Here is a 27,476-nt window from a genome sequence, read left to right as displayed (position 1 = left end):
ATATTGGAAACCCACCAACAAGAATAGCCTCTTGCTATTTACTAGTCCTCATCCAAGGGCTTTGAGACAGAATTTACCCTTTGGGCAATTCCTTCGTATAAGAAGAAATTGCAGTACAACGGTAGACTACCAGAGAGAGTTGAGCACCCTGATGAGAGATCTTGTCAAGCATGGGTACCCTAAACAAGTGGTTGCCCTCGCTAGAAAATGAGCAAGACCGAACAACTGTGAAAACCTGCTGGAAAATGTGACCAGAGAGCCAGACCTCGCAAACACATGTGTAACCACTTTCACCCCTGACTCCAACCGAATTAGAAACATCATTCAGAAACATTGGGACATTCTTAATACAGGGACCCTGAGCTTTCCAACACCAAGGTTTGCATTCAAACGGACAAGCAACTGTAAGGATCTTTCCCTAATAAGCAACACAACAGTTCACAGAGAACATTATGGGATCTTCCACCTATTAAGGGACATTAGCCCTGTGGCTTCTGCTCAGTGTGCCCCCATACCAAGGTCATTAAAGAGTTGACGTTCCCCAACAGAGTCACCTGAAAAATCATGACACACACCAATTGCAACTCATCAAACAGTATCTGAGTTGCCCATGCGGACTCCTATACATAGGAATGACCACAAGGCTGGTTAAAGTCCGAATGATGGAACATAAAAGTAACTTCAGAGGCCACAAAACCAACACTAAGATGACTGCACACTTCCATCAGGCATGGCACGCCACTCATTTCAGTGGGGCATACTTGAAACACACCAGGGCATGCCAAAGAAGTCGCTGTTCTGCCTTGAACAACGTTGGGTCCTGCAATTAGCCACTGACAAGGGCGGGTTAAATGAAGATATCCCTTGGAGTCTCCTCACTTAAACATATTCATTGAGCGGACAGAACATCTTCACCCTAATGTCACCAGATCCATTTCCCTCAATGGGATGTCCCCCTACACTGTTATTATCAGCACGGACACCCAATCATGGACATTTTACTTTTTGGTCATGACCCAACTTGACATCCAGTTTTCCAGAATCTCTCGCAATCTTTCTTATGTTACCTATATGATAACAAATCATCCCGAGTTATTGACGTTTTATTTAACTTAGACTCTGTAACCTGGTAACCCCGCATGTGGCTGTCTCAGGCGGTGTGATCGCTATCACCCAGGGCCTGTCCAACATGGCGCCCGTGGGACGGGGTTAGCGTTCCAGCCCCGCATACAGTTCCTTCCAGAAGTTCCGAAAGTACCGCCCCCCTCTACTTGACCGGCCGGGTATAATTGTACGAACTTCTACTCACCCTGAGTAACCCAGACCGGTAGAGGGAGGGGTAGGAATACTGCTGGTTCTTAATGACAAACTGTAAGTAATTGGGAGCACATGCTGCTCTCCTGTGGCACTCAGTACATGGGAAGTGTTGGGGCGGTTCTGACTGACTCCTTCACCTCCGCAGATAATTGCAGCCAGGTCTGTGGTGATTTTGCTTAGCGAGAGCTTGACCCAGCGCATCGGACTGATTGCTGATGTTTGTGGAATCTGGCATCTGCTTTTTAATTATTCACTTTTGGACTTTGGAGCAATGCTCTGTGTGCTGATGTTGTGTATAATACTGCACGGATTAGTAGATGGGGGTGCGGGAGCTGCCCAACGCGGTGTACGCCAGGAGTTTTTCTGATACTGACTTCGGTTGGTATTGGGGTACAACTGACCGTCGCCTGTGGGGGTTGCTCGACGCTATCAACATGCTTGTCATATCAGTACATTTACTCGAAGTATCTCTCTGAGGCTAACACACCACCACGTTGAGACACAGGCTAGGGCCTCCATACGCTGGACACTGGTCCTAGCGCTGCCAACTGAGCACCAGATCTGGGACCTGGTGTTCAAACGCTGTCTTTTCTTGTTCACTAGGACACTACACCTTAGTGTCTGCCTCTGCCGGTAAACAATGATGTTAGCCTTTGACCCGATTAGGGTGAGTTCAACAACCATGCCACCAACTGTTTGGTGACCATGGCGATTCTTTGTTGTATTGTCTGCTGCCTTTTTGTGTTTTTATCATACCCAGATCGCAGATGATGCATGTCACAGCTCACCTGTGTTCTGCATGCATGTGAGGCACCATGGATGTTTAATGGTGCACCCAAAACATTGCAATGGCTTTGATATGATATTATAATGTTGTCATATTGTGTTTTTGTTGCAGGTTTTGGTATAGATCTACAGGTACCACTTTTTAGGGTGCTGTATGGGTGGTCTTTTTTACACTTCACTTAGTTCCTGACCACTACCTAAAAGTGTAGGTAGATCTAATTTTGGTCCTCAAGAATTGCCATTAATAGATCACAGGCAAGAAACATGTTGACCTATTTCACTAGCATGTATCCGCACATACCTTAGAGTGAGAGAATGCACCTTTTTGGTTTTAGTTAGGGTAGAGACCACAACTCATTAAAATTGTTCTGAGTGGACCACTATTCCCTGTTTTAATCTCACATCCCTACACATCATCGTCCCCTACACTATTTTTTAGGGCCCTCACACGCACTGCACCCAAAGGCATTAGGAATCAAGATCTCCGCCAAGAAGGACCCATCAGCGCCGACCCAATCAGGAGCAGACCCAATGATATAGCAAGACACCCAGCCTGCTGGGTGTGTGAGGGTCTTTTTCCGGAAGGAGGAAACTCTTCTCCTGCTCATTGAGTGTACACATACTTGTTAAACCCTACGATCACATACCATTACCTGCACTACGTGTTAGATTGGCATACTACTTCTGTTTACACTTAGGGCATGTATGCTGGACCTGAGTAATAAATAATTTAAAAGCCCTTAGTTCCCCTCCTTGGACGAGACCTTCATATGGAACCAACTTCCATTGGCCTTAAGACAGTGCCCTGACCACTTGAAATTCAGAAAGGCTCTGAAAACCGCCCTTTTTTAGATCAGTCCACTGCCACAACTTCTTTTGCAAATCTGCATGTGCCGAGATACCTCTCAGGGGGTGATTCATGCGCTATATAAGCTAATAAATATAAACAGACTGAAAAAACCATAGGTTTCAGGGACGTTATAGTTAGTTGGACATTTCACTCGTACAAAACCATAGAAATTCGGCCGTTCTAGTTAGTTCAGCTAACTAGAACTCGCTCCCCCGCAATGCACTGCTGATGACGTCACAGATTACATCACTCATGACCTGGTCAGGGACATCACTGATGACATCTCAAATGACATCACTGATGACATCATCCAGCGACTGCGCGTTTCTATAAAGTTTAAATATGTTTTACATATATATGCCAAGGTGTATTGAAGAATGAGTTGGTGTATAAGTGTCTGGATGGTGGATTTAGTATGTGCTTGACTGACTGTGTAAGTGAGTGATTAAATGTGACTTACTGAATGCATGGGTTAGTGACTAAACTGGGTGAATGAGTGGATGTGTGTGTAGACCTAGGAATCGGTGAGTGTGTATGTAGGAGCTGGTAATGGTGTGTTGATGGTTTCAAAAATGGTAGTCTGTATGTTACAGTTGGTGTGTCATAGGTTATTATAGAGTGTGAGGAGGTGCATCAGATTTTCATGTGGATGATGTCATCAGTGATGTCATTTGAGATGTCATGAATGATGTAATATGTGACGTCATCAGCAGTGCATTGCGGGGGCGCGAGTTATAGTTAACTGAAATATGTTTTCATATCCAGTCTGATGCCTTGAAAATATTCATAAGTATAAGAATCTGCATGAAGGTATAGTATCCATCAGAAGTACCTTTTGCAAAGGCATGTTGCTTTTTCTTCTTTTTGCACCCTCGTTTCTCTGCAGAGTGTTGCGCCACTCCCAGTTGTCTTGCTCTTGAGTCTGTCGCCCTACTATGTGCAAGACCGGAAAACCCTACCTCTTGGTCATGTCAGTACTCCCTTACCATGTGGACATTAGTCTCGATCATGCAGGACTGTGGGAAGATCAGGCCATGCCGGGATTTGTTGTTAGTTCCATGTATCTTGCACTCGCTAGGTTTATGTTTATGGAGAAGGCCATTCAGTGGTTGATATTTTGTGCTTTCAGTGATTTTGGCTTTTTCCGTGTGGAGGACCAGTCTGAGTGCATCGAGCAACCGGAGCTTAAAGGTCACGATTTGGAGTTCTGCCTCTTTGGTCGAGAAGAGCTTCTGATAACCAAGGGGTAAAGAAATCTCTTCTGCTTGCTTTTTCTGAAATTCATGCATGCTTACTGTTCTTGCTGTTTTCCTTTGGTTCTCTCATTTTTAAGATCTTGTTCCCTGGCGATGCAGGAACTAGTTCACTCTCCAGGATGTGCTTTTACAGCTGACGTGACCGGCTAAGCCAAAGCTGACTATGTGGTGTCTGACAGTTGTCCGGATCAGATCTTCTCCTCTTGAGGAGACATGCGTGGAGCAGTTCACACTGATTCAGCCACAACAAGCACAAGTTTCTATGCAGCATCTTTTAAAAACCCAAAGATGTCAAAACCTGTACCTGGAATCCTTAACTACACTATTGTTTGCAGTTTTACTTTCCATGTTTGAAGTCCGCTTCATTGTGACCGTTTGAATGCCACTTTCTGTGCGTAAATAACATTCATTTGACAAATTCCGAAATGTAATGGTCTAGAAAACACTTTGATGTTCTACAACCTTCCTAGAAGTGCTTATGAAAAGTACAGAATTGCCTGTGCACAGAAGAAGCAGAGCGCCACCCCAGACGGCGTATAGCCTTTCCATCCGGGGACTTCTACTTCCAGGTTATCAGTGTAACCACTTATCAAGACTGCAGGCCCAGACGCCTGGCTCGTCTGCGTGGAGTCTGAGTCGAAACCTGCAGTTAATTGTGCACTTGCCCCTGTGCTCTTTCTTGATGGACTTGGCGTAACTGGGACAGGTCTGAGCAGCAGGGCTGGACCGAATGTGGGTATGCTGGTTTTGATAGCTGCCTAAAAGCATCCTAATCACCTCAATACAAGTACATAATGTAAATTCATTTTTATTTGCATACCTCTCTCAGCTAATACGCTCTAAGTATTGCAGAAGACTAGCTCCAACAGTTTTATAGTCTGTAATTATTGGCCTGTAGGGGTCAGTTACAGTGCTTTGGCTGAAAAGTTGGCTGACTTTTATTACCAGACATACACTTACTTCATATTGAAATTGGCATAGTAATATAGAAGGTTACACTGCACCCATCAGCGAATACATCTTAAATGGAGTACAGGTTACTCCTTTGTGATGGACCTGAGCTCATCGGCGTGACGCAGTGAAATACCAACCAGCTCTTCAAGGCGTAAGTTTAGATAATTAGGTTTTTGTCTTGCTTGTCTTATAAAAGTGTCACCAGGCATACATAATCCACTGGCTAAAGTGTGCTAATATTTTGTAAGAATCCTAACGACTAAAGGGATCTACACGTAAAAGCAAGGGGTGAAAAAGGGTCAAGTGTTGATAGTGAAGGCTGCTATAATTCTGGTAAAGGAACAGGCTAGACTAGGATCATCATACTACATTTGGGAGCAGAGACTGCTAATTGGAGCACGTGTAAAGTCGGTCCTCGCAACTGTTAAGAATGAATGTAATAAAGGGCCTAACTATTTCTTTTGTAAAGATAAGAACCCCATACAGTCAAAATATGACAAAGATCAGCTTTTACATTCAATCCCAAATATTTGTTCCCTTGGGATTTGATATAAAAGACTAAATCAGACCTGTATTAAATAGGGTTGATGTCCAAATACATAAAATAATCATGTCTTATTTTTTGTTTAGCTAATTTTATTTAAGAATCTTTACTCCCCAAACAGTGGAAAGATAAACAGATGGAAGGACAGGATTGTAGATGGATCCTGTCTATTGCCAAACTTTGGGAACTGGCCGAAGCCTGGTCAACGTTTTTCATTAGAGACCATGAAATACCAATCTCATTTAGGTCGACTAAAAAAAACTCCCCCAACCCCACCATCCCCCCCGCCCTGTTTTTGAACCAGCAGTTTTATTGACTACTGCCCCTAAGAAAAGCCTTTAAGAAGTGCAGAGAGGTTTTCACTTTTTGGGGGAGGGGGGAGGGGCAAAGGGGGTGTGGGTGTATTACTAAGAGTAAACGTATCTTAAAGTTAACTGTTGCTACCTGGAAGGGTCGCTTTTGACAGAATAGTGTTTAAGAGACTTATAAGGCAACCCACTACATTTTAAATCAAAATCTAAAAGGCCATTCGTTGTAGCCTATAAGGTTAATTTAGAGGCTGATATATCATATTCCAGTTCAGATCAGAAGAAAATACAATGGCAAGATATTTGTAATAATAGACCTACTAAAGGTTTGGCGCATGGAGCCAATACGAAGGTTTTATATACTTGGAGACAACGACCATGGTATTAGTCTTGTCAATATTAACAATAAGTTTAAAGAACAGTAATTTTCTGATGCCACTAGGTTGCACTGAAGCCCAACCTGGGTATAGGCCCTTGAAGTTATTATAAAACGCTTGTATGTGTTAAATATGATATCAAGTGTGAGGCCTTTATGATTAAAAACAAATGTTCCACTTTTTAAAATAATGTTTTAGTCTGTATTTCTGATGGATAATTCTGCAGATGTCTCACCTTAAAATACTCTCCAGGCATCAGACTAGATCCACAACACTTTCTCCATAGCTGTGCTCCTGCATGCTGCTAGGTGACTCAGAGCATCTCCGTGCTGACTCCACATCGCCCCAGAAGTGATGGAGCAAAATACCACATATGCACGCTGGCCTCCGTTTCTTTATTTCCTAATCTTCTAACCCTTATCTAGATCACCTCTCAAAACTTTATCTGTTTTCTGGAGACATCAAATAATTTCACCAGTGTGCAAGGAAACAATGTCCACACCCAAAATTACAGGTTTCAAGCCATGCTGCGATTGCATTTAGCAGATGCTGGTCATGGACCCCTATGGGGTGCTTCTGTAGAGTCGTCCTGAAAACAAGTGGGGTTGGCCCTGAATCAGCAAGGCTGGGCCGATATGTATCCAACAAAGAACAAACGCCTATACTGATACTTATTACAAGAGGGAATTACCACCAGAGAGTCGTGGCACAAGCCCAGCCACCAGTTCGTGCAATAAGTGGCTGCCTCATGCACCGGAAGGCGATCTGAAACTGGGAGGCACAGCTGTAATTAGTCAACCACAAATTTTGACCTTCGCTTACGTCCTGTTTCCAATCCATGTCACTCACGCTGGACTGGGTTTTTAACTGGTCAGCTTTGTTCTCAAAGTACTCCGGTAAGTGCAAGTGAAAGGCAGCTAAGCGGGGCTCAACCTCATTCCTACACTCTGACTCCAAAGAGAAGGTGCATGGGATTCTCCGTTGATGTGCTGGCCTCCCTCATAGATATGCCCCTTGATGGGTTCCACCTTTCATGTGAAGAGACACCCACTGCGTTGGAGTGATTTAAGGACAGCAGAGTGAACTTGTGTGCTTTGGGACTGCTGACCTCTGCCAAACAGTTTCCGCATCAATTCAGAAAGTTTAAAAGTTTTTCTTTAGGAAGGGGTGGTGTACAAGACCGAGACAGCCTTCTCAACCAGTACAGTAGTCGCCATAGTCCATTGAAGGCAATGGATGTGGGTCTAACAGCTTGCAGATTAACAAGGGCATCAGTCTTCAAATTCCCCTTCCCCTGTTACAGTGGACACCAAACCACTTTAGTTTGCCCTTAGTGGTGCTTGCTCAACCGGTGGGGACCAGGTTTGACATATCCTCCTAGGTTGGCAAGAGACGTATCACAGATTTTTCAAAATGAATATGCCCTATGTTTTCTTTCTGCTCAGCCCACTATTCTTCACATGCCAGAGGGGACTTCAGACAAGCACCAGTCCGTTCTGTTACAGTAGCTGCTGTTGTTCCTCCAAACTCTGAAGAGGATAGAAACCGCTATTTCCTTCTTCCAAATGCCTTCCTACAGAATGACAAATGCAAAATGCTCACACTGGCCCAGATCCTGTCTCTTCTGGACCCTGGCAACTAGATGATGTCCTTGGGCCTGCAGGACAAATATTTTCTTTTACCCTCTTGCTATTCTACAGATGTTCTCTGTGGTTGAAGGTAGGCCCCTCGGGCGTTCACAAAAGTGATTGCAATGGTTTCTGCCCATCGTTGGAGGTCAGGGATAGCAATATTACTGCACCTTAACCAGTGACTGAACGTTAGCTCACCACAGTCAGTCGTGGACCACCTCCTGAAGACTGCAAAAATCTGATCATTGGCGCTCCCTATCAGTGCGCCAAAGTTCTACATGACTTCTTTGCAGGGCTTGCATTCATTAGATCAATCCTGGACATGTGGAGTTCTGAGCTTTCCTTTTGCTGTAACAAATCTAGGTTATTCAGGCTATGATTTAAATGTTTCGGGTTTGATCCAGGATCACTGTGATAGTAGTTCTGTGGCTCCTTGGCCTCTTGCATCCTACTTGTCAGCTATGGCAGTTGTCACATGTGGGTTCTGCAAAAGAGTTTGAAGTTCCAATGCACCCAGCATCAAGGCAATCTGTCCAGTGCTAGCCAGGTGTGAAAGGAGATGGCTCAATGTATGGTGGCTGCGTGAAAGCAATTGCTTCAGCAGTAGGTCCCTCTCCCTTTCTCACTCAACGCTGAAGGTGGTGACAGATATATCCCTGCTGGACTAGAGTGGTCATCTGGGGGGAGGTATAACAAGCAGGACCCAATGGCCTCTCTTTTGGGAGCCTATGTGCTTCTGAAGGTGGTTTGGAGCACCAGACCATTATCTTGATGGGGAACCACGTGCAGAGTCCCTGAATGCCAGAACAGACGAACTGAGCAGGCGGGGTCTGGCAGATCACGAGTGGCGCCTTCATTCTGAGGTGGTGCAGGGTTTCTTCCAGCAGTGGGCAAAACCATGGCGACATTTTTTCACCAGTCGAACACGCAGTGTCAAACTTATTGTGTGTTGAGTTTCCTCAAGCACACTCATTAAGAGATGTTTTTCTGCTACAAAAACACATGACTCCTGCTTAGAGGTCTGAAAAAGAGCAGGAACCACTTGGCCAAAGTAATTATAGTGGTTTTGAATTGGGCCAGGAGAGTGTGGTACCCAAACCTTCTAGGCAGGAGCATTGATACTCCAATCATGGTATCATTTCGCTGTGACTTCCTGTCTCAGCAACAGGGCACCCCCTCCAACTATAACTTATTTCTTCCTCTTATTAAATAGACCACCACACATCACTGCTCAATCAATCATCGCATTTATATAGCGCACTACTTACCCAGTGGGTCTCAAGGCGCTGGGGGAGGGGGATCTGCTACTGCTCGAACAGCCAGGTCTTGAGTTGCTTCCTGAAGGCGAGGTGGTCCTGGGTCAGGTGGAGGTGGGTGGGGAGGGAGTTCCATGTCTTGGCGGCGAGTTAGGAGAAGGACCGTCCCCCTGCGGTGGCTCTACGGATGCGGGGGACGGCGGCGAGGGCGTGGCTGGTCGATCGAAGCTGGCGTTTGGGAGCGTAGAAGTTGAGGCGGCTGTTGAGGTATCCTTGGCCTTGGCTGTGTAGGGCTTTGTGTGCGTGGGTGAGGAGACGGAAGGTGATTCTCTTGTTGACCGGGAGCCAGTGCAGGTCTCTCAGGTGTCCGGAGATGTGGCTGCGGTGGGGGATGTCCAGGATGAGTCGTGCTGAGGCGTTCTGGATCCGCTGGAGTCTCTTCTGGAGTTTGGCGGTGGTTCCGGCGTAGAGGGTGTTGCCGTAGTCCAGACGGCTGGTGACGAGGGCCTGGGTGACCGTCTTCCTGGTCTCGGTGGGGATCCACCGGAAGATCTTACGTAGCATGCGCAGGATGTTGAAGCACGACGAGGAGACGGCGTTGACTTGTCTGGTCATGGAGAGGGAGGAGTCCAGGATGAAACCCAGGTTGCGTGCGTGGTCTGTTGGTTTGGGTGCGCTGCCTAGGGCGGGGGGCCACCAGGAGTCGTCCCAAGCGGCGGGTGAGGATCCTAAGATGAGGACTTCCGTCTTATCTGAGTTCAGTTTCAGGCGGCTGTTCTTCATCCATTCGGCTACCTCTTTCATCCCTTTGTGAAGGTTGGCTCTGGCGGTGGCGGGGTTGTTGGTAAGGGAGAGGATCAGCTGGGTGTCGTCGGCGTAGGAGATGACTGCTAACTTTAAAGATGTCCTACTTGAAACAGTAACCAACACCCATCTGGACCACCCAAACCCATGCATTCTATGAGACTTCAACATATGGTTTAACAGGAAGAATCTAACCACAACTATTACAACCAACCCTGAATACTTCAACCTACAATAAATCATTTCTGGCCCAACTCATTGAGCACGACATATTCTAGATGTCATATTTGCACCCTTAGGATAAGCAGTAGTTAGAGACAACTCCCCTGTAAGTTGGAGCGCCCACATCATCACTTTCAGGATTCATACATCAATTGCAACACCTCGAAGAACACACAATCACCAGCAACAAACGGTCGCACAGACACCCAGCAGCTCAACCCCAACCTTGAAAGAATCCTAATAAACATGCGTCTGAAAGACATACGCAAACTTATTAACTGAGTGTCCAGTGCACTGGACAAACATACAAACAACAACCACATCCTGAGTTGACCACAAAAAGAACACCACAAAGTTAATGACGAGACCAAAAGAATGAAAATACAACTCCACATACTACTAAACTAATGGAGGAAATCAGGAGATGAAACAGACAAAAGCATGCTATGCCACTATAACAGAGCTTACAAAAGTCATCAGAACCACAAAATGACTACTACTCAACTTGCAAACTGAAACAGCCAGCCCTTCTAAAGCACTCCATAAAATTCTAACAGAAGTCAGCAATCCAGTGTGCTTAAACACAAACACCACTTCTGCAACAAAATCTCCAATAAATTGACTCAAAAATTAAAATCATTAAAAATTAATGCTGATAGAGCCCTCTAGCCACAGATTAATTTCCTTTGAATTCCCTGGCATCAGACTGAATCCAGAAGAATTTACTTCAAGCAAGATCCTTGTGTGCTGGTAGGTGGCGTTGATCGGCTCTGTGGGACGTCCCTAGCGGCTTCTCCGCCGTTGTGACGTCTGCGTCCCCTATATAGGCGCCATTTCACCACGCTGATGTCAGTTCTTTTCTTTCTGTGCCAGTTAGCGAAGATCTGTGAAGAGAGCCACCCTCTGCAATTGTTTGATAGTCTTTTTTTCGACCTTTTGTTTACCATTTTTGGTATGTAGGATGTCCAAGAAGACTTCTGGATTTAAGCCGTGCATCGCCTGTCACCGTGCCATGTCAGTAACGGATCTACACCTGGTTTGTCGTTGGTGCCTGGAGCACGACCATGGCTCAAAGTTGTGTTCTGGCTGTTGGGCGATGGCTCCGAAGGCTTTGAGGGAGCGGTACCTACTTGGCACAGTGTTGTCTGCCCCAGAGGTCTCGTTCTTGGTTCCTTTAGAGAGAAAGGTTTGGGCACCACTCCGGGAGTCATACGTTTTTGTCCTCCTTCTCGAAGTCTGAGTCAGTCAGATAAGAAGCATAAAAACACAAGAAGTCGAAGCATGCTTTGACTTCTCCCCCTCAGTTTGCTGACGCGATGGAGGAGTCTCTGCTTTCTAGGCCTCATTCGACTGCAGTTGAGATTGGGTCTGCTCCGCGCTGCCCTGCCTTCCCGGAATCCAGAGCGACCCCTGCCCAGCTCAGAGTTTTATGACACTATGTGGCTCATATTTGGGTGGCCTGACCCTCCCGGCGTGCCTGCGGACCCTGGAGACTCAGGGGGCTCTATCAGGTTCAGCACCAGTGGCTCAGGCCCCGGTGCCCCACACCCCCCCCATGGATTCGGTAATGGATCTAGACCAATGCCAGTCGTACCACTGCGGCCTTCCCTGGCTGAGACTCATGACTCCGGCGGTGCTAGCCCTATTCTCATCCCTGATGTCCCAGAGCCGGATTGGTGCCTGCATACGCTTATTCCAGTGCTGACAGAACCCTTTGGTCCTAAGTCGGTTCCTCAGCCTTATTCTGAAGGGCTAGGAATGGAGGAAGATTGGGAGGGGTCGCTGGACACTTTACCAGACCATCCAGAGCAAGAAATGGACTGGTATGAAGAATTGGGTGAGGCCGTTGAATTGGACATCTCTCCACATTCTAGTCTGCTTTCTCCCCCTACCGTGGTTACAGAGGAGGAAGCTACATATGCTATGGTTCTATGAAGGGCCTGGACCTGGACCTAAAGCTCCCTTCTGTGGCAGTCAAGACGACATCTTGAAGGAAGACCTGCAGCCAGGTGTTTCCTCCTCTGAACCTCTCCTGCCTTTCAGTGAGGCCTTGACTGACATTGTACTGGGAACCTGGTCCAAGCCCAACACAGGGGCTTCTGTGACTAGGACAATCACCCACCGCCATCGCCCTGCACTGAACGACACACATTTCCTCACAAACCACCCCACCTCCCTCTCCCCAAGAGCTTGGTGGTCCAAGCCTCTACATCTCAGGGCACATTCCCTTCCACATCTTCAGAGAGGAAATCCAAGAGGCTAGATAGTTGGGGCAAGGAAAGCTTTTCTTCCTTCAGCCTTGCATTGCGGTTGGAGAACACTGCGTTCCTATTGGGTGGTTACTCCCACTTCCTGTGGGAAACAGTTGCACAAGTGCTGCCACAGGTCCCAGAGGAGGCCTGGGTCATCCTCTGCCTAGCAGTATCAGACTGGGTAGATGTGGCAAAGTTTGCCATTCGTTGTGGGCTTGAAACAACCGACTCGCTGGGCATAGCAATTTCATCGATGATGGTTATTTGATGCCATGCCTGGCTGAGAACTTCTAGCTTTTCTTGGGATGTCCATGCTTGCCTCATGGACATGCCCTTTGATGGTACCCATCTCTTCTGGGACAAATCCTACATGGCCCTATAGGGCTTTAAGTACTCTCAGGCTGCGCCAAGTCCATGGGCCGCTCAGTTGCCGTACGTCCCCCTTCTGCTTTTCGCCCCTTTTGTTGCTATGGAAGGGGCTTTCAGCCACATCAGCCCATCCCCTACCACAAGACCTCACAAGTTCAGCAGCCTCTGTGCGCTGTGGGCGCGGCTCGTTCCAACCCCATGAGTCGGGCAGCCAGTAGTCTGGTCAGTACTCCCCCCCCCCCCCCCCCGCCCCCCCTCTCCCTCCATGCACCCTCCGCCTCAAAACCCTCCTAGTCCGGCCCTTCAAGATGATGGGTGGCCAGTTGGTGGCAGGATCAGCCATCATCTCCACCAACGGCAAAATATATCAAACAGGTGGATTCTTCTTAAAGTCTGAAGGGGCTACTCCCTCCACTTTGAGACTACCTCTCTCTCCATGCCTCCAACTTATGACTGGCTGATGGAGGATCACCTGACTTAGGAGGAAACATGACTCTCTTGGCCAAGGGAGCCATAGAGAGGGTTCGGGCGCCAGAAGTAGACTGTGGTTTCTATTCACGCTACTTTCTTTTTCTGAAGAAGGAATAGGACCTGCGCACTATCCTAGATCTGCAAGCCTTTAACTGCTTCTGCAAAATGAAAAGTTCAAGCTCTCACTCTGGCTCAGGACTTGTGTGCCCTAGACCCAGGAGACTGGATGGTAGCATTGGACTTGCAGGATGCTCATTTTCACATTCCTGTCTTACCTGCTCATCGGCGTTACCTGTGGTAGGCCACGAGCACTTTCAGGTTCGATGCTCCCCTGTGGGCACAATGCTCCCCTTTGGCCTAACCAGGGACCCTAGGTTGTTTCCCAAGGTGATGGTGGTGTTCTCAGCTCATCTGCACAGATCATGGGTATTTCCTTATCTCGACGAATGGCTGTTGAAGGCGAGCTCACCCCAGGCTGTTTTCTCCCACCTCCAGACTGCGGCAAACCTGCATTTGCTGAGGTTCTCTATCAATGTGCCGAAGTCACACCTGACTTCCTCTCTGACGCTCCTTGTCATCGAGTTGTTCTGGATGCAGTCTTGTTATGGAGCTATCCTCCCGAATGGCAAGTCCAGGATATTCAGGCTATGATACAGATTTTTAGTCTCTATCCTGGAATTTGGTGAGAATGACACTGAAGCTGCTAGGCCTCCTGCATCCTGCTAGTGACACGCCAGATGGCATATGCAGGCTCTGCAGTGTGACCTAAAGTTCCAGAGGGTGCAGCATCAGGAGAATCTCTCCGACATGTTCCGTTTCTCTACAGGGAACTGCAGTGGTGGCTGACCAACCGCAATTTGGTCTGAAGCAGTCCCATCTCCCTTCCACAACCAGATCACACAGTAGTGACAGATGCACCACTCTTGGGATGGGGTGGCCATCTGGGAGAAGTGGAGATCAGAGGCGCTGGTCTCCAGTGGAATCTGGACTCCACATAAACTTGCTGGCACACCAAGCTATTCGCTTGACATTGAAACCCTTTCATACTTCAGTCAAGGGAAAGCTGGTTCAAGTGTTCACAGACAACACCACCGCCATGTGGTACTGCAACAAACAGGGTGGGGTAGAATTGTAGACTTTGTCAAGAGGCCCTGGTAGTTCAACACCTGGCAGGTTCCCTGAATGCCAGTGTGGACTACCTCAGTCGTGGATGCCTAGCGGATCAGGCATGGCATCTCCATCCAGGGGTGGTGCATCGTCTCTTTAAGTAGTGGGGAAAGCCTTGGTAAGACCTGTTTGCCTCGGCAGAGAATGCGCAATGTCAGCAGTTTTGCACGCTCGAGTCTCCAAGGCGGCTCTCGCTCAGAGATGCTTTTCGTCTTGAGTGGAGCTCAGCCCTCCTATATGCCTTTCCGCCTGTACCACTCCTGCCCAGAGTGCTCAAGAAGATCAGGAGTGACCGGGTCCAAGTCATTCTTGTGGCTCTGGACTGGGCACGGAGAGTCTGGTATCCTGAGTTTCTCTAATTGAGCATCGATCCGCCAATCAAGCTGCCCCTTCAGAAGGATCTTCTGTTGCAGCAGCAGGGGAGGGTCCTCAACCTGAACCTGTAAACTTTACACCTTCTTGCATGGAGATTGAGTGGCTGCATTTTATAGCCTTCGACCTTTCTCCCAAAGTCCTTAGTTATCTTGGCAGCCAAGCGTCCCTCTACCAAAACTGTGTATGCCTTCCAGTGGCACACATTTTTTTTTTTTTAAAGTGTACAGAAAGATTATTGGTTCTCCTTCTGCTTCCATGTCCTCTGGTCTTTTTATTTGTACCCTTGCCCAGCAGAGCTCTGCTCTGGGCAATCTCAAATGGTACCTTTTGGCCCTGTCTGCCTTTTATGAGGCTGAAAGACCAACCCTCTTTATTTAAATCCCTTACTGTAATAGATTTCTCAAGGGGATTGTATATATGTTTCCACCTGCCCCTTTCACCATGCCTCAGTGGGACCTTCATTTGGTTCTCATCTTCCTAATGTTTTCCCTCGTTGAACCTTTGCACACCTGCCCCCTCTGCCTGTTTATCATCAAAACAGCCTTTTTAGTGGCAATCGCATCTGCCAGGAGGGTGAACGAATTGCAGTCATTGTCATGTAAGCCTCCTTACCGGACCATCATCCCTGATAAGGTGGTGCTTCGCATTAGCACCTCTTTCTTACCAAAAGTAGTGACACATTTTCACATCGGGCAATTGGTCACCCTGCCCATTTTCTACACTCCTCCTCATCCCTCCAAAGAAGAGGAGCTACTCCACCCCCTGGACCCAAACAGACAGTCGTTCTTCTGCCTTGACTGCACAAAAGCATGCTGGGTGGAAGACCAACTCTTTATGGGGTATGAGTGAACGAAAAAGAGTTGTGTGGTGCAGAAAAGGACAATCTCTCAATGGGTCATCCTTTGCATCAAAATGTACTATGCTCTGGCCAAAATGCATGCTCTTGAAGGCTGACATGCCCATTCTACCAAATCAAAGGCTGCTACCACAGCGTTGCAATGTGGAGTCTCAGTCCTCGATATTTGTCAGGCTGCAAAGTGGACATCCATGCGCACATTCACCAATCACTACTGCCTGGACAGTCATGTCCGCAGGGATGGCCTTTCTGGTCGCTCTGTTCTGCAGGACTTCGGATCTAAGCTAGTCTGTAGTCCCTCCTTCAGGGTTGGTATTGCTTGGGTATCTATTCAAAGGTAAGCAATATGCAGTGTTGCGACCCCTCCATTAATGCCGCGGAGCCTCCCCCCACCACGCCCAAAAAAACCGATAATAGAACGAGTTTTAAACCCGTTTTATTATAGTTTTATATTAATCCCCCTGGACCCGCCCCCAGGACTCTAAAGAGTGTTGGGGGTATGTCCAGGGGCTGACACTGTGGTGGGGGAGTGGTAGTGCACTCCCTTCTCTGCTCATGAGGGTTTGGCCCCTCCCTCCCCCCAAACTCCCTCCTTCGGCCTGCCACTTTTTGCAGGGGACTTGCCGCTACTGGGAATCTGCGGCTAGATATGTCTATCAGATGGACAAGTTACTTGCCTTCAGTAATGCCTTCTCCGTGTAGAAACATGATCTAGCAGTAGATTCCCTACCGACCTACCAATCCTCCTCGCACTGAAGACAGGTTTATAGTGTCAGGGTTGTTACCTTTCCTGGGCCCTAGTTGTTGAGAAACACACTAATGTCCGTGTACTTCATGGTTCCGAGCTCCTGGCGTGGAAATTTAAGAAAAGTAACTGACGTCAGTGTGCCTAGGTGGTGCTTATATATAGGTGACATGGATGTCACAACGGTGAAGACTGCCAGCGACGTCACATTGAGACGACTGATGCCACCTACTAGCTCGCAAGGATATTGCTCGTAGAAAAATCTTCTGGATCCAGTCTAATGCCTGGGAAATGCACAGGTAAGGAATATGCGGCTAGATCATGTCTCTACCAGATAATGTGTTATAGAAAGTAAGTAACTTGTCCCTTAAGGAGAATGCTGACAACACTACAACAACACATGACCTAACCACCATAGAAATAGACCACTGTAATTATCGAACATTTTGTACTTTAAATAACCTATCGTTATCATTGCAGCCAGACAATCCGGATCGCCTTCAGACCCAGCACCAACAAATATACTTTCAAAGATATCCTTCACTCAACCTTTGCAGGGGAGGTAGCCAGGAGCTTGCTCAATAACTCCTCGGAACTAGGTTAATTCCTGCCTGAGCCGAAAACCTACATTAGACCTCTCCATCTGACCCAGTAAACTAGAGGCCCATATCAAATTGATGATTCTTTGGAAACCTTTTTGAGAGGAGTGTATACTCCACTCTCTAACTTTACCAAACATTATGGTTTATTTCCAGACCAACAGTCCGATTTCAGGCGATGGTAGAGGCACGGTCAGCTATGATATCCTTCTGGGACGATCTAAAACTTGCAGTGGACAAAAACGGAGTAGCTGCCTTTACTCTTGGATTTGTCAGCTGCATTTGACACGGTCTACCACATGCTGCTGCAAAGACTCCACAATCTTGAAATCCATAAAAAGGGCTTAAAATGGGTAGTTTATCTCACAGACAAGGTGTGGTTGACCTACTATCTTTTTTGGAAAAGGTGATGGACAGAGTTTCTGAATGATGCAGGATACTCCTACTCAGTCAAGAGATCAGGGCTTGATCCATCACCGTTTTTTAGCTCACTGCACCATCCCAGCTCAGAACCTGGCTACATGCAAATTAGTCTGTTCCTGTCCCATTGCATGATGGGAACAGGGCAGACCAAACTACCAAGCCAATTCTTCATCAGAAAGGAGACAAGCTACCGGGGACTGGTTTCTGGCATTACCTACTATCTTTGCCATCACCTCCTCGGACACAACACAGTGGTGTCAAAAAATGCTGCTGCAAGGCTTGTCTGCATTCCACCAAGAGAATGCAGAGAAGTGTCCTGTAATCACTCCACTAGCTATGGCAATGTTCAAGGCACTTTGCATTGTCCACAGAGCCTCCCAAAGGAAAAGGACTGCCATACCTACAAGTTACATTCAAGCAATACAAACCAAACCAAACACTGCGCTCTAACCTTACACCAGGTATCATACCACCTTAAAATTAGAAATCCTTAGGAGTCACTGCATTCTTAATACAAGTCGCCAAGCCCTGGAACTTGCTACCAGCCAATATTAAAAACACCTAGGAGCATATACACTCCCACAAACAGTTGAAAACGTGGCTGTTACTTAGATAGCTACTCCACCGACATCCAGGCAACAGAGCCCTGGAAACAGTCACACCCTCAAGCCCAATTCCAAGTTTACAACCCACAAATTGCAAACAACTCCACCAGCAACTACTTTTGATATGCGGATTAGCAACGAGCTAACTAGACTATATTGTAAGAAATACTGTAAAGGGATCTACAGAGCTGTTCAACGCCACCTGTGTACTGAAAACCATAAATCTGCGCATCTGTTTCTCACACTTCACCATCCACCACACAGCTACGCGCAGTGTCCCATAACACGATGACCACACCTCAGCGGTCAACATGCATGACATGTGAACTCTTCCCTCATAGAATCTAAACAGACAACTTACTTCTATCACACATCCTACAGGTGTAGCATGCTACCCATTTAGGCAAGCACTTCAGCCCCCACATAGAATTTGTAAGCACTATATGAATGCTGCAATTTGTACAATACAGTCATTGACAGAAGAAGCGTTTTCGATCAAGTCACCGAATACTACATATTCACTACTACTGGTCCATAATTCTCTCTGAGGACTAGTTCTGCATTTCTGTGCACGTTCTCGCTTGTATAGCTAACCGGATGCTCACACTGCTCTGGAATACAAGTCAGTGTTTTGGCAGTGTTGGGAGCGATGGAGATAGCCTGCAACTTTCTCCAATTGGAATCGGCCACATTGTATGAACTTCTTCACTATTTGGGTAAGATTGCCAGAAGGACCTTTTACATAAAGAATCTCATCCGCATACAAGAATAATAGATATCTTTTCTCTGCAATCGAAGTCCCTCTGTAAGAGTGCTGCTCCTTTAGTATACTGATCAGAGGCTCTCTGGCAATTGAAAAAAAGAGCCAGGTCAGGGGAATTCCTTCCCGTAGTCCTCTCAATTTGAATTGAGGGGGATAAAAAAACCATTTGTTGTGTCAAAGTGCTAGGTGACTAACGTAATAATAAAATCCAAGGGGGTTAGATCTGATGCCTGCCCTTTGTTACCAGCCATGAGTGCTAATGGTGTGGTTGGACATAGTGTAATTTCTGATTTCTATTGCGAATTCCTTTTTTACAGGTTTTGTATGGTTTTATCTTTTCTTTCACCATCCTACACTTCTCTCTTCACCTTTGAATTATTTCCGCATCAAGGCCTAATGTAAAATCAAGATTGTTGAATAATGGCATGAAAGGGGAGGGAAAGAAAGATATGTACTGGCCTTTCATCAACCCATACCAGACCTTCGTTGTGGGGCATAAAACTTCTCTTCCATGGGATCCTCGTGAATTTGGCATACATAGCGAACAGATTCGCCCTGTGCAGAGGTCCCAGAGCTCTTTAAAAATATATATATAAGCAAATATTTGCAACCAATAAAGATTTTTTTTTCCCAAAGCCACATTTCATTTTAAAACCTATGAAGTCTCTGAAAAAGAGAAGTAACCATAGAAAATGTTTCACATACTTTATTCAAAAGAAAAATGAAAAAGGGAATGAAGGACTACATTAGCCAATAGGGTGCATGGGGCAACTTGGGGATCAATACTGGCTTTGTGACTTTAAGAACCTCGCAACACACCCGACATCCAATCATGCACCACAGGTGACAGTTTGGTCCCTTCATTTTTCTAGCTCTTGCATACAGAATCCCGGGGCACTGAGTTCTGTTGTTTTTTTTTGGTTTTTTTTTTGTCAGAGTAAATGTTTCCAAAACCTTATTCTCAGTGGTTCACACAACGTCTTTATAGACTTAGAGCAGGATTGTCCAACCTTTTCTATTAGATCTGCTTTCGATCTGTGAAAATTATTGTGAACTACTGAAGGCTAAACAACTCACCAGACACCCCCACACCCAGCATTATTGACTTGAAGCCTGATGTCCATAGAGTCAGATTCTATGGTTTGAACCAAATACTTTGACTAGGAGCACTATGCCTGGGCTGCCATGTATGTCTGTGAGAGTGTGGTCTTTGGGGAAGTATAGACATGTGTGCGTATGAATGGAATATGTGTATGAGTGGCTGAGAACTTGTGGCACATAAAATATATTTTGCCATGTGTGGCACCTTTACATGTATAATACAAACATACAACCATTTTTTTGTAACTGACTTTATTGGGTTTTACAGATTAAGTAAAAATAAAATATTGAATACATATATCACATAAAGGCCAACTTACATAATGCTTGATGATATCACACATTGCAGTTAATTTGTTACAATAAGCAGGTATAAGTCCGTATCGGGTGCATCAGCAACATGATATTGCAAATAACATGTCTATTCGTTGTTGATTGAGTCGGAGTGTCTAACCTGGTTTAAAAAACAGAACTATGAGTACAGTCCCCCTTCCCCCAGTTGATGGGTTTAGCGTTGAATCATTGAACCGAGAAAACACCTGCTCTAACATCATGCTTCAAGTGCAGGTGTTTTGTGTGGATACCCATATTTTCACAAAATGGGAGGGCGTACATCCTGTCAGTTAAAAGTATCCATGTCAGTCTAGCATTCACGTGTATTAGTAGTGTCGGTATGTATAGCATGGGAACTTGTGGTAACTCCTATCCTCGTCAGCCTCGGTCGTCTGAGAATTGGTTGCGTTGAATTATGGGACTGTGAACATATCTAAAGCTTTGAAGGACTCTGAAGAGATCCAAGCTCATTGCTATAGGATATTCTTCTCTGCGCAGTGCACCACTTTCTGCCAATCCCCAGTGCTCCACCTCCTCTTTCCAGGGGAGTACAGCAGGCGGATTTACCGATTCCCACATCCTGGTAATATTTAGTTTTGCGAGGATGAGCTTCAAGTCCACAAACCTTGCCTTTACTTAATAACCCTTCAACCACGGGTAGAAACCTAAGAGGCAGCTTTCAGCTCTATCCCATGTGTTCCCCTGACTACTTCACTCAGTGCATTGGTGATCTACACCCAGTAGGTGGATAGGGCGTGGCAGGCCCACAGCATATGTAACAAATCAGCATCCTGTTCAGGCATCTCTGACATGCCACTGCGATATTGGGGAATAGTGAGTGTAGCCTATGCAGTGTAAGATAAGCTCGCTGAACTGTGTGGTGTTCGTGCAGTTCGAGCGTTTCGCACAGCTCTCAGATCGCCAGAGATTCATTCTTCCTGCACCGATCACTGTTGGATCAGTCGATGGATTCTTCCTATCGGGGCTCTGCTTCATAAGCTGATTAACCCACAGTCCCAGACCACACGCGACTTCCTAGAATCTAATGATTCCGGACCCCGCAATTCTGCACACGCTGCCAGCACTGTTATCAACCCAACCCAGTCCTGATGAAGATCCCGATTTATGAGGATCGAAACTCCGTCGACCATTCAGCGCGATCATAGGCGCTACATACAAAGTGGTTCACAAATAACTACAACAAGCAAAAAGTAGAAACAAACTCTTCAAGTCTCCTGGAACCACATTGTGTCGTCCATTCACTGTATATATTTATGCACCAGTCACCATGCGCCGCTTACGCTGATCACATTGTTACCTGCATCGCCTCCGTGTTTTTCACTCACACTCTTTGAGCACCAAGTACAATTTGGGTTGTTTCATTTGTTTTATTTGTTTACTGCAGTGCTGTTACAACCGCTGTTAGATCTGGGGGTCTCTAATTGGCAGAGGTAAGTACCTTAGACCAAGTAGGGACCCTTGCTTCTAGTCAGGGTGAAGGAATACACACGGTAGATAACACCTGCTCCCCCTCTAGGTAGCTTGGCGCGAGCAGGCAGGCTTATCCCCAAGGCAATGTGTATAATAAATGCACTTAACACAGCAGTAATCCCCAATCCACCACAAACTGAGACCACACAGGTAAGTATATTTATAAAAAATATATCTTTATCTAGTTTCAGCAAAGAGAATAAAACAGTTGCATAATATTCATCACATTAGAAGAATATAGCACTTAATCTTAATGGTTGTACTTAATTTCAGGAAGTTCGTATATCAAAAATTGTCTCCAGTCACTTAAATCAGCCTTTAAAAATAAGGTCACTGATTTATGTCCATTGGGCTCTAAAAACGAGCACACCAAGCTATGCCAGCGGTGAATTATCAGAAAAGAATCAACCCACTAAGCCAGGGGCCCCAAGCGCGGCAAGCGCGTCTCACCGATATGCTGGGGGCTCTTTTCTTCCGATCGGCACTTCCTTATGGCCTCGGGCGCACCGCGCCAAGTAGAGCACACTCGCTCTCAGCCCTGGCCGGTCCTCTCTGCTCTCCCACCCGCTCTCGACAATCCAACGAGCGGCGGGGGAGTTGGCGTAGCACACCTCTGGGGACGACCAGCCAGGGATGCGGGACACACTTGGGCTCCCTCAGCGAGGACAGGTCGGACGGCTGACTCGGCTGTTGGCTCCTCGCTGGGGTTTGCTTCGGTCACGTCTCTCGGCGGCTCCTCCAGAGGTCCCGATGACGGGGACCAATCCTGTCGCGGCGTTTGGCGCGAGCCTCCTTGCACACCCGGGAGTCAGCCAATGGCAGTGCGGCTCCCGGGACAGGCCTGCGATGACGCTCCTCTCTTCAGCCAACCACAGCACGGCAACAATAATGATGCTGCGGCGCGCGGGCCAATCCCGTCGCGGCGTTAGTGAGGGTGCTTGGCTCCTTCAGCCAATAGAAGCGCGGCGGCTCCGATCTTCGCCACGGCAGCCTCCGCTTACGAACGGCAACATCCCAGGGTATTCCTGGCCCCGGGCAGCGGCGGTGAACAGGCGGCAGATGGTTTTTGAGGGCGCAGGTCATGGACAGACCGCCCTCTCGGCCTCACAACCGCTCTGGAGCAGAATTCACGAGCGGAGGCACCACAGACCTCCGACCCTCGCTAGGAATGTGCCGATGAGCACACCGATCTTCCTCCACGGCCACAATTGCAAGCCACGCTCTCAGCAGTAATCAGAGCACGATCTTTCTGGCGTAGTTCAGTTACAGGGGAACCTTTTGACCTTGGGTTCCCAGACAGGAGGCCAGCTCTTCTCAGGCCCTTGGAGATTCAGTAAGCAGACAAAGCACACAGCAAAGTCTTTGTAGGTCAAGCAGGCAGGGTCACAGCACACAGCAAAGTCCCTTTCTCCTCCTCAGCTTTCAGTTGAAACAGCAGAACAGGTCAGCCCTTAGAGCACACAGCAAGGCAATCTTCCTTCAGTTCTCCAGCAGTCCTTCTTCCAGCAGAGGTTCCTCTTGATTGTAGAATCTGATTTTCTGTTGTCAGGGGCCCTTCTCTTATACCCCAAAAAGTCTTTGAAGTCTTTGTGCAAGTGGGCCCTGAGCCCAGTCCAAACCAGTTCTGGGTGTTGCTGGGGCTCTGGGGGTTTCTTGGCTTCCTTCTTTCTTTCAGTATCAGGGACAGAGGTGACAGTCGCCCAGCGGGAGGTGGAGCCAGCATTGTGGTCAGGCAGGCACAGCCCTAGTCACTCCCAGGTGCTATCTCCTCCCACTTCCTTGGCAGCAGATACAGCCTTTCATCCACGGGCTGGCTCAGATAACCCCCTGGGGGCTCTGCAGCCCCTGTCACCCTCAACCCAGACAGTCAATCCACAAACAGTCCCAGGCACACAGAAAGGTTAGACAAGTGAACAGCCACTTTCTAAAAGTACTATTCTCAAACACAGAATGTAAAAACAACCTTTCCTAAAAGATGTGTTATGAAATTCTGAGTTCAGGGATATCAATCACTTATGTCCCATCTTGTTCCTATGGGAAAATAGGCTGGGATCCAATGGGACCAGCCTCCCCCATGTTACTCTATGGAGCAAGATAACCTTGCAGCAGTGAGCACACAAAATGGCTGCTGCTCACTACCAGAGCATGTTACCTGCACTAGTACATGCTCTACCTTACCCATGCACTGCACCCTGCCCAGGGGGGTACCTTGAGCCTTCCATAGGGGTGACTGATGTGCACAGACAGGGACGGGTTAGGCCCAGCCAGTGGGGACACTGGCCAGGCGGACATGGTAGTCCACTGACTGCACACAGGCCCTGCGCTGGCAGGCCTGAGACACCATTTTAGGGCTACTCATGTGGGTGGCACAATCACTGCTGCTGGCCCACTAGTAGCATCTGTCATCACCAGCCCTGGCACACACAGTGCACTTTACTAGGGACTTCATGGTGATACAAATATGCCAATCAGGTATACCCAATCAATATGACAATTTACATAGGGAGCACTTACACTCTGGCACTGATCAGCAGTGGCAGAGTGTCCAAAGCATCTAAACCAGCAAAAACGAAATCCAGCACAGCATCAAAAATACAGGAGGCAGAGGCAAAAAGATGGGGGAAAACCACGCCAAGGGTGTCAGGTCTAACAACCGCTAATTGCCCTTTCTTATTTCTCTATATATAAATGATGCCATGAGCACATGCAATAATCTAATAGTCTCTTTGTTTACTTTCTGATAATGATGTACACATATCCTCTCTAACTGCCTTTAAATAACACCAGTTGGGATATCACATGTCTATATTATATTCTCTACCCCAATCCCAACACAGTTGACGGGTTCTTGCTCCTCTGGTTTATACTGGAGTTAAGTTGGCGTGCTTCTTGAGCCATCTTTGAGTGGGGTAGGGTGGGGCCTCTATGAATTGCTCTAGGTAAATGGCATTCATTACCTCTTCCATGCAATGCTCGGTTGGTTTTAGCCACTTATTGGCTGCGAACTTAAGTTTAAAGAAGAGGGTCTTTGGGTTATTCCCCGGAGCCCCTTTCTCTTTTGGGAACTTAATCCTATAGGTCTCGGCTTCCATTCCTAAATGGTCAAGTATGATTGTCTTGACTCCTCATACGAGATGACTCCACCAGAATTCGCTACCTGGTAAACCGCTTTGTCCCCCCAGAAAAGTAATGGAGCGAGGAAGAACGGCCATTTGGCTACCGGCCATCCCGATGCTCTGGCAGCTCGTTCAAAGTTTAATAGAAATGCATCGGGGTCTTCCCCAGGAACGTACTGTCTTTCGACCGCCCACTCCAGTTTTTTTTTACCCTCAGCCAAGTGTTGAATCAGAGCCTCCATTTTAGACTCACAATGGACGGTTCAGATCCCACTTCTGACACCATATGTTAATGGCGGCAGGGATTACGCGGAACACAAAGGTATTGTTTTGCAAAGGTGTTTGTTTATTACAAACAGTCAGTCACACCGTAAGAAAAAGAAAAACAAAAGAGCAAATGCCCCATGTGGTGTCTTCTTCAGGGAAATAAGTCTGCTTCTCCTTGGCACTGTCTGGGCGATGTCTTCTCGTCTGGGTTAAGGATGTGGGAGGACAAAGGGAAACAAAAAAACACAGGCACTTTCGTTGGTGCGGGCTACTCTGGGGTTAAGTAAGGGGTAGTAAGGGATCAATGCACCGAGAGAACTTGGCGTTTGGGGTTGGGAACCGTCACCAGAGAGGGAAGAAGAAAAGAGCACTATGCTGACTCAAACAAAAGATCCTGTAAGTTAGCCTAACTCTGTTTGTTTCTCGGTCTGGCTGGCTGGGGTTGAGTTCCCGCCCCACTCCCAAGTCCCCATAGTCGTGCACGAACCTGTTTGAGCCACGTCCGTCCTGGGCAGTGGCAGGGTGCAGCATCCTCTCGTTGGTCTCCTGGGGTCTCAAACTGGGGCTCATCAGGGCTCCACGTCTGCTTCGCTCTTTGCTATGATGGTCCTCCGTTCTTTACGACCTCGGCTCAGGGCCTGACTGGTGAGTCCGGGCACTGGGCAATCCACCGGGTGGCTGGATGAGGTGGGGGCCGGTTTTTTCACAGGGGGCCGGTTTTGTTGCAGGGGACGATTGTTGGTCCGTGACGGAGTCGTAGTCAGACAGTCTCTCTGCATTAGTTGTCTCTGACCTCCTCTCTGTGCGGGGACAAAGCAGTTCTGCTATTAATGGGGTCAGGTGCATCCGGGGTAGGCGATGATCGTGAGGCGATGATCGTGATGCTTACTGGCCTGACTGTGTGCAGGTCTGACTGTGTGTATGGGTGTATTATTCACTAGTGCGTGTGTGCAGGGTGCTGCGTGCGTGCACTAGTAAAGTAATTCACTTGGCACCACTGGGCAGGCACTTTCACTTTCGACCCCACAACAACTCGTGACCCTACCAGGCCGGTCACAGGAGTGATGGATGACTGTTACGTCACCAGATAGACCCCTTATCATCCCCTCCCTAGGGCGTGGCCGCACGACTTTCCCAATTCATAATTTGATAGGTAAATTCTTGTGAAATGTAAATGTGGGAAAGAGCCCAGCATGTAAAGGTTGATGCACCCACATTGATTGCTCTGGATATTTCCTATACCAAACATAACAACTGGCGATTGGAATGGACTCCTACGCCTGGGGATTACTGATTCACAACATATCTTTAATGTTCTTTCTGTGTGCAAGGCTGTGCATGCCTATCTGAAGATTAGTTGTACAAACACCTTGAGGAGTCGTTCCCTATGCGGCAGCTGTGTGCAAAAAACAAAGCTCAGGTGACATTGGCAAAATCATTTATAATGGGTATATATATGAGGAGACATGATCTATGAAAATAAGCATAGTAGTGATTTTCCCCAGCGTTTTTAGGTATTGAGTGAGTGGAAGTTAAAAAGGCAATTTACAACGCACATCTTCTTTAAATCCTTATGAGCTAATAAACAGCTGTTATGTGTAAATCTTAAAATGAGTCTCTTATCATGCCAGTTGGTCAGAGAGGTGTATTATTTTCTGGATATTGGCATGTGTTTACTCTATTGTCCTATTAAAATATTTAAAGATTTGGATACTTTACAAACAAGAAGTAGGGTCTAATAAATTTGACTTTGTGGTTGACGAGCCAGGCGGGCGAACTTGGGGAGGGGGCGCAGAACATTGGTCCAACTCAGCGCGACACGCATTTCTGACCAATGATCTGCGCTCCCTCCCCAAGTTTGCCAGCCTGCTGCATTATGCATAGGTGCGCCCTTTGCATGTTACTTCTGCCTATAGCTTTTTACACGCACATGCAGCCAGGGCACCACAGACCGGCCGCAGACAGAGTAGAAGGGAAAGGCAGCTGACAGCCATCCAGGCAGCAAGCAGTGGTAGAGTGCAGAGTGAATAGGCCGGCAGCCGCCGCCTGAGCCTTCCTCCACTTCATAAATGCAAAGTAAGTGTGTCGCCCTCTTTCCTGGCTGAACCCTCGTTTTACCCCTGAGTAGAATGACACCTCTAACCCCAATGGAAGTGCCTTGTGTGCCTACAGAGATCTCTGGCAGAGCACAAGGCTGGGTATACTCGTCCCAAAGTATACAGTAGAGGGGATTGACAG

The 27,476-nt window shown here is 47.2% G+C and overlaps 1 protein-coding gene across 2 annotated transcripts in view; it reads left to right on the top strand.

Moving 5' to 3' along the window:
* SORT1 (sortilin 1) overlaps nt 1–27,476 on the top strand; it is a 577,196-nt gene that overhangs the window by 480,579 nt on the left and 69,141 nt on the right. For both annotated transcript variants that reach the window (XM_086923559.1, XM_086923558.1), the window contains exon 16: nt 4,083–4,199. In XM_086923559.1, coding sequence (XP_086779685.1) covers nt 4,083–4,199 — 117 coding nt within the window. The remainder of the gene's footprint in view (nt 1–4,082; nt 4,200–27,476) is intronic.

Source organism: Lissotriton vulgaris, chromosome 5 (assembly GCF_964263255.1).
Source record: "Lissotriton vulgaris chromosome 5, aLisVul1.2, whole genome shotgun sequence".
In the NCBI taxonomy this organism is placed as follows: domain Eukaryota; kingdom Metazoa; phylum Chordata; class Amphibia; order Caudata; family Salamandridae; genus Lissotriton; species Lissotriton vulgaris.
This window is presented reverse-complemented; position numbering and strand designations above follow the sequence as displayed.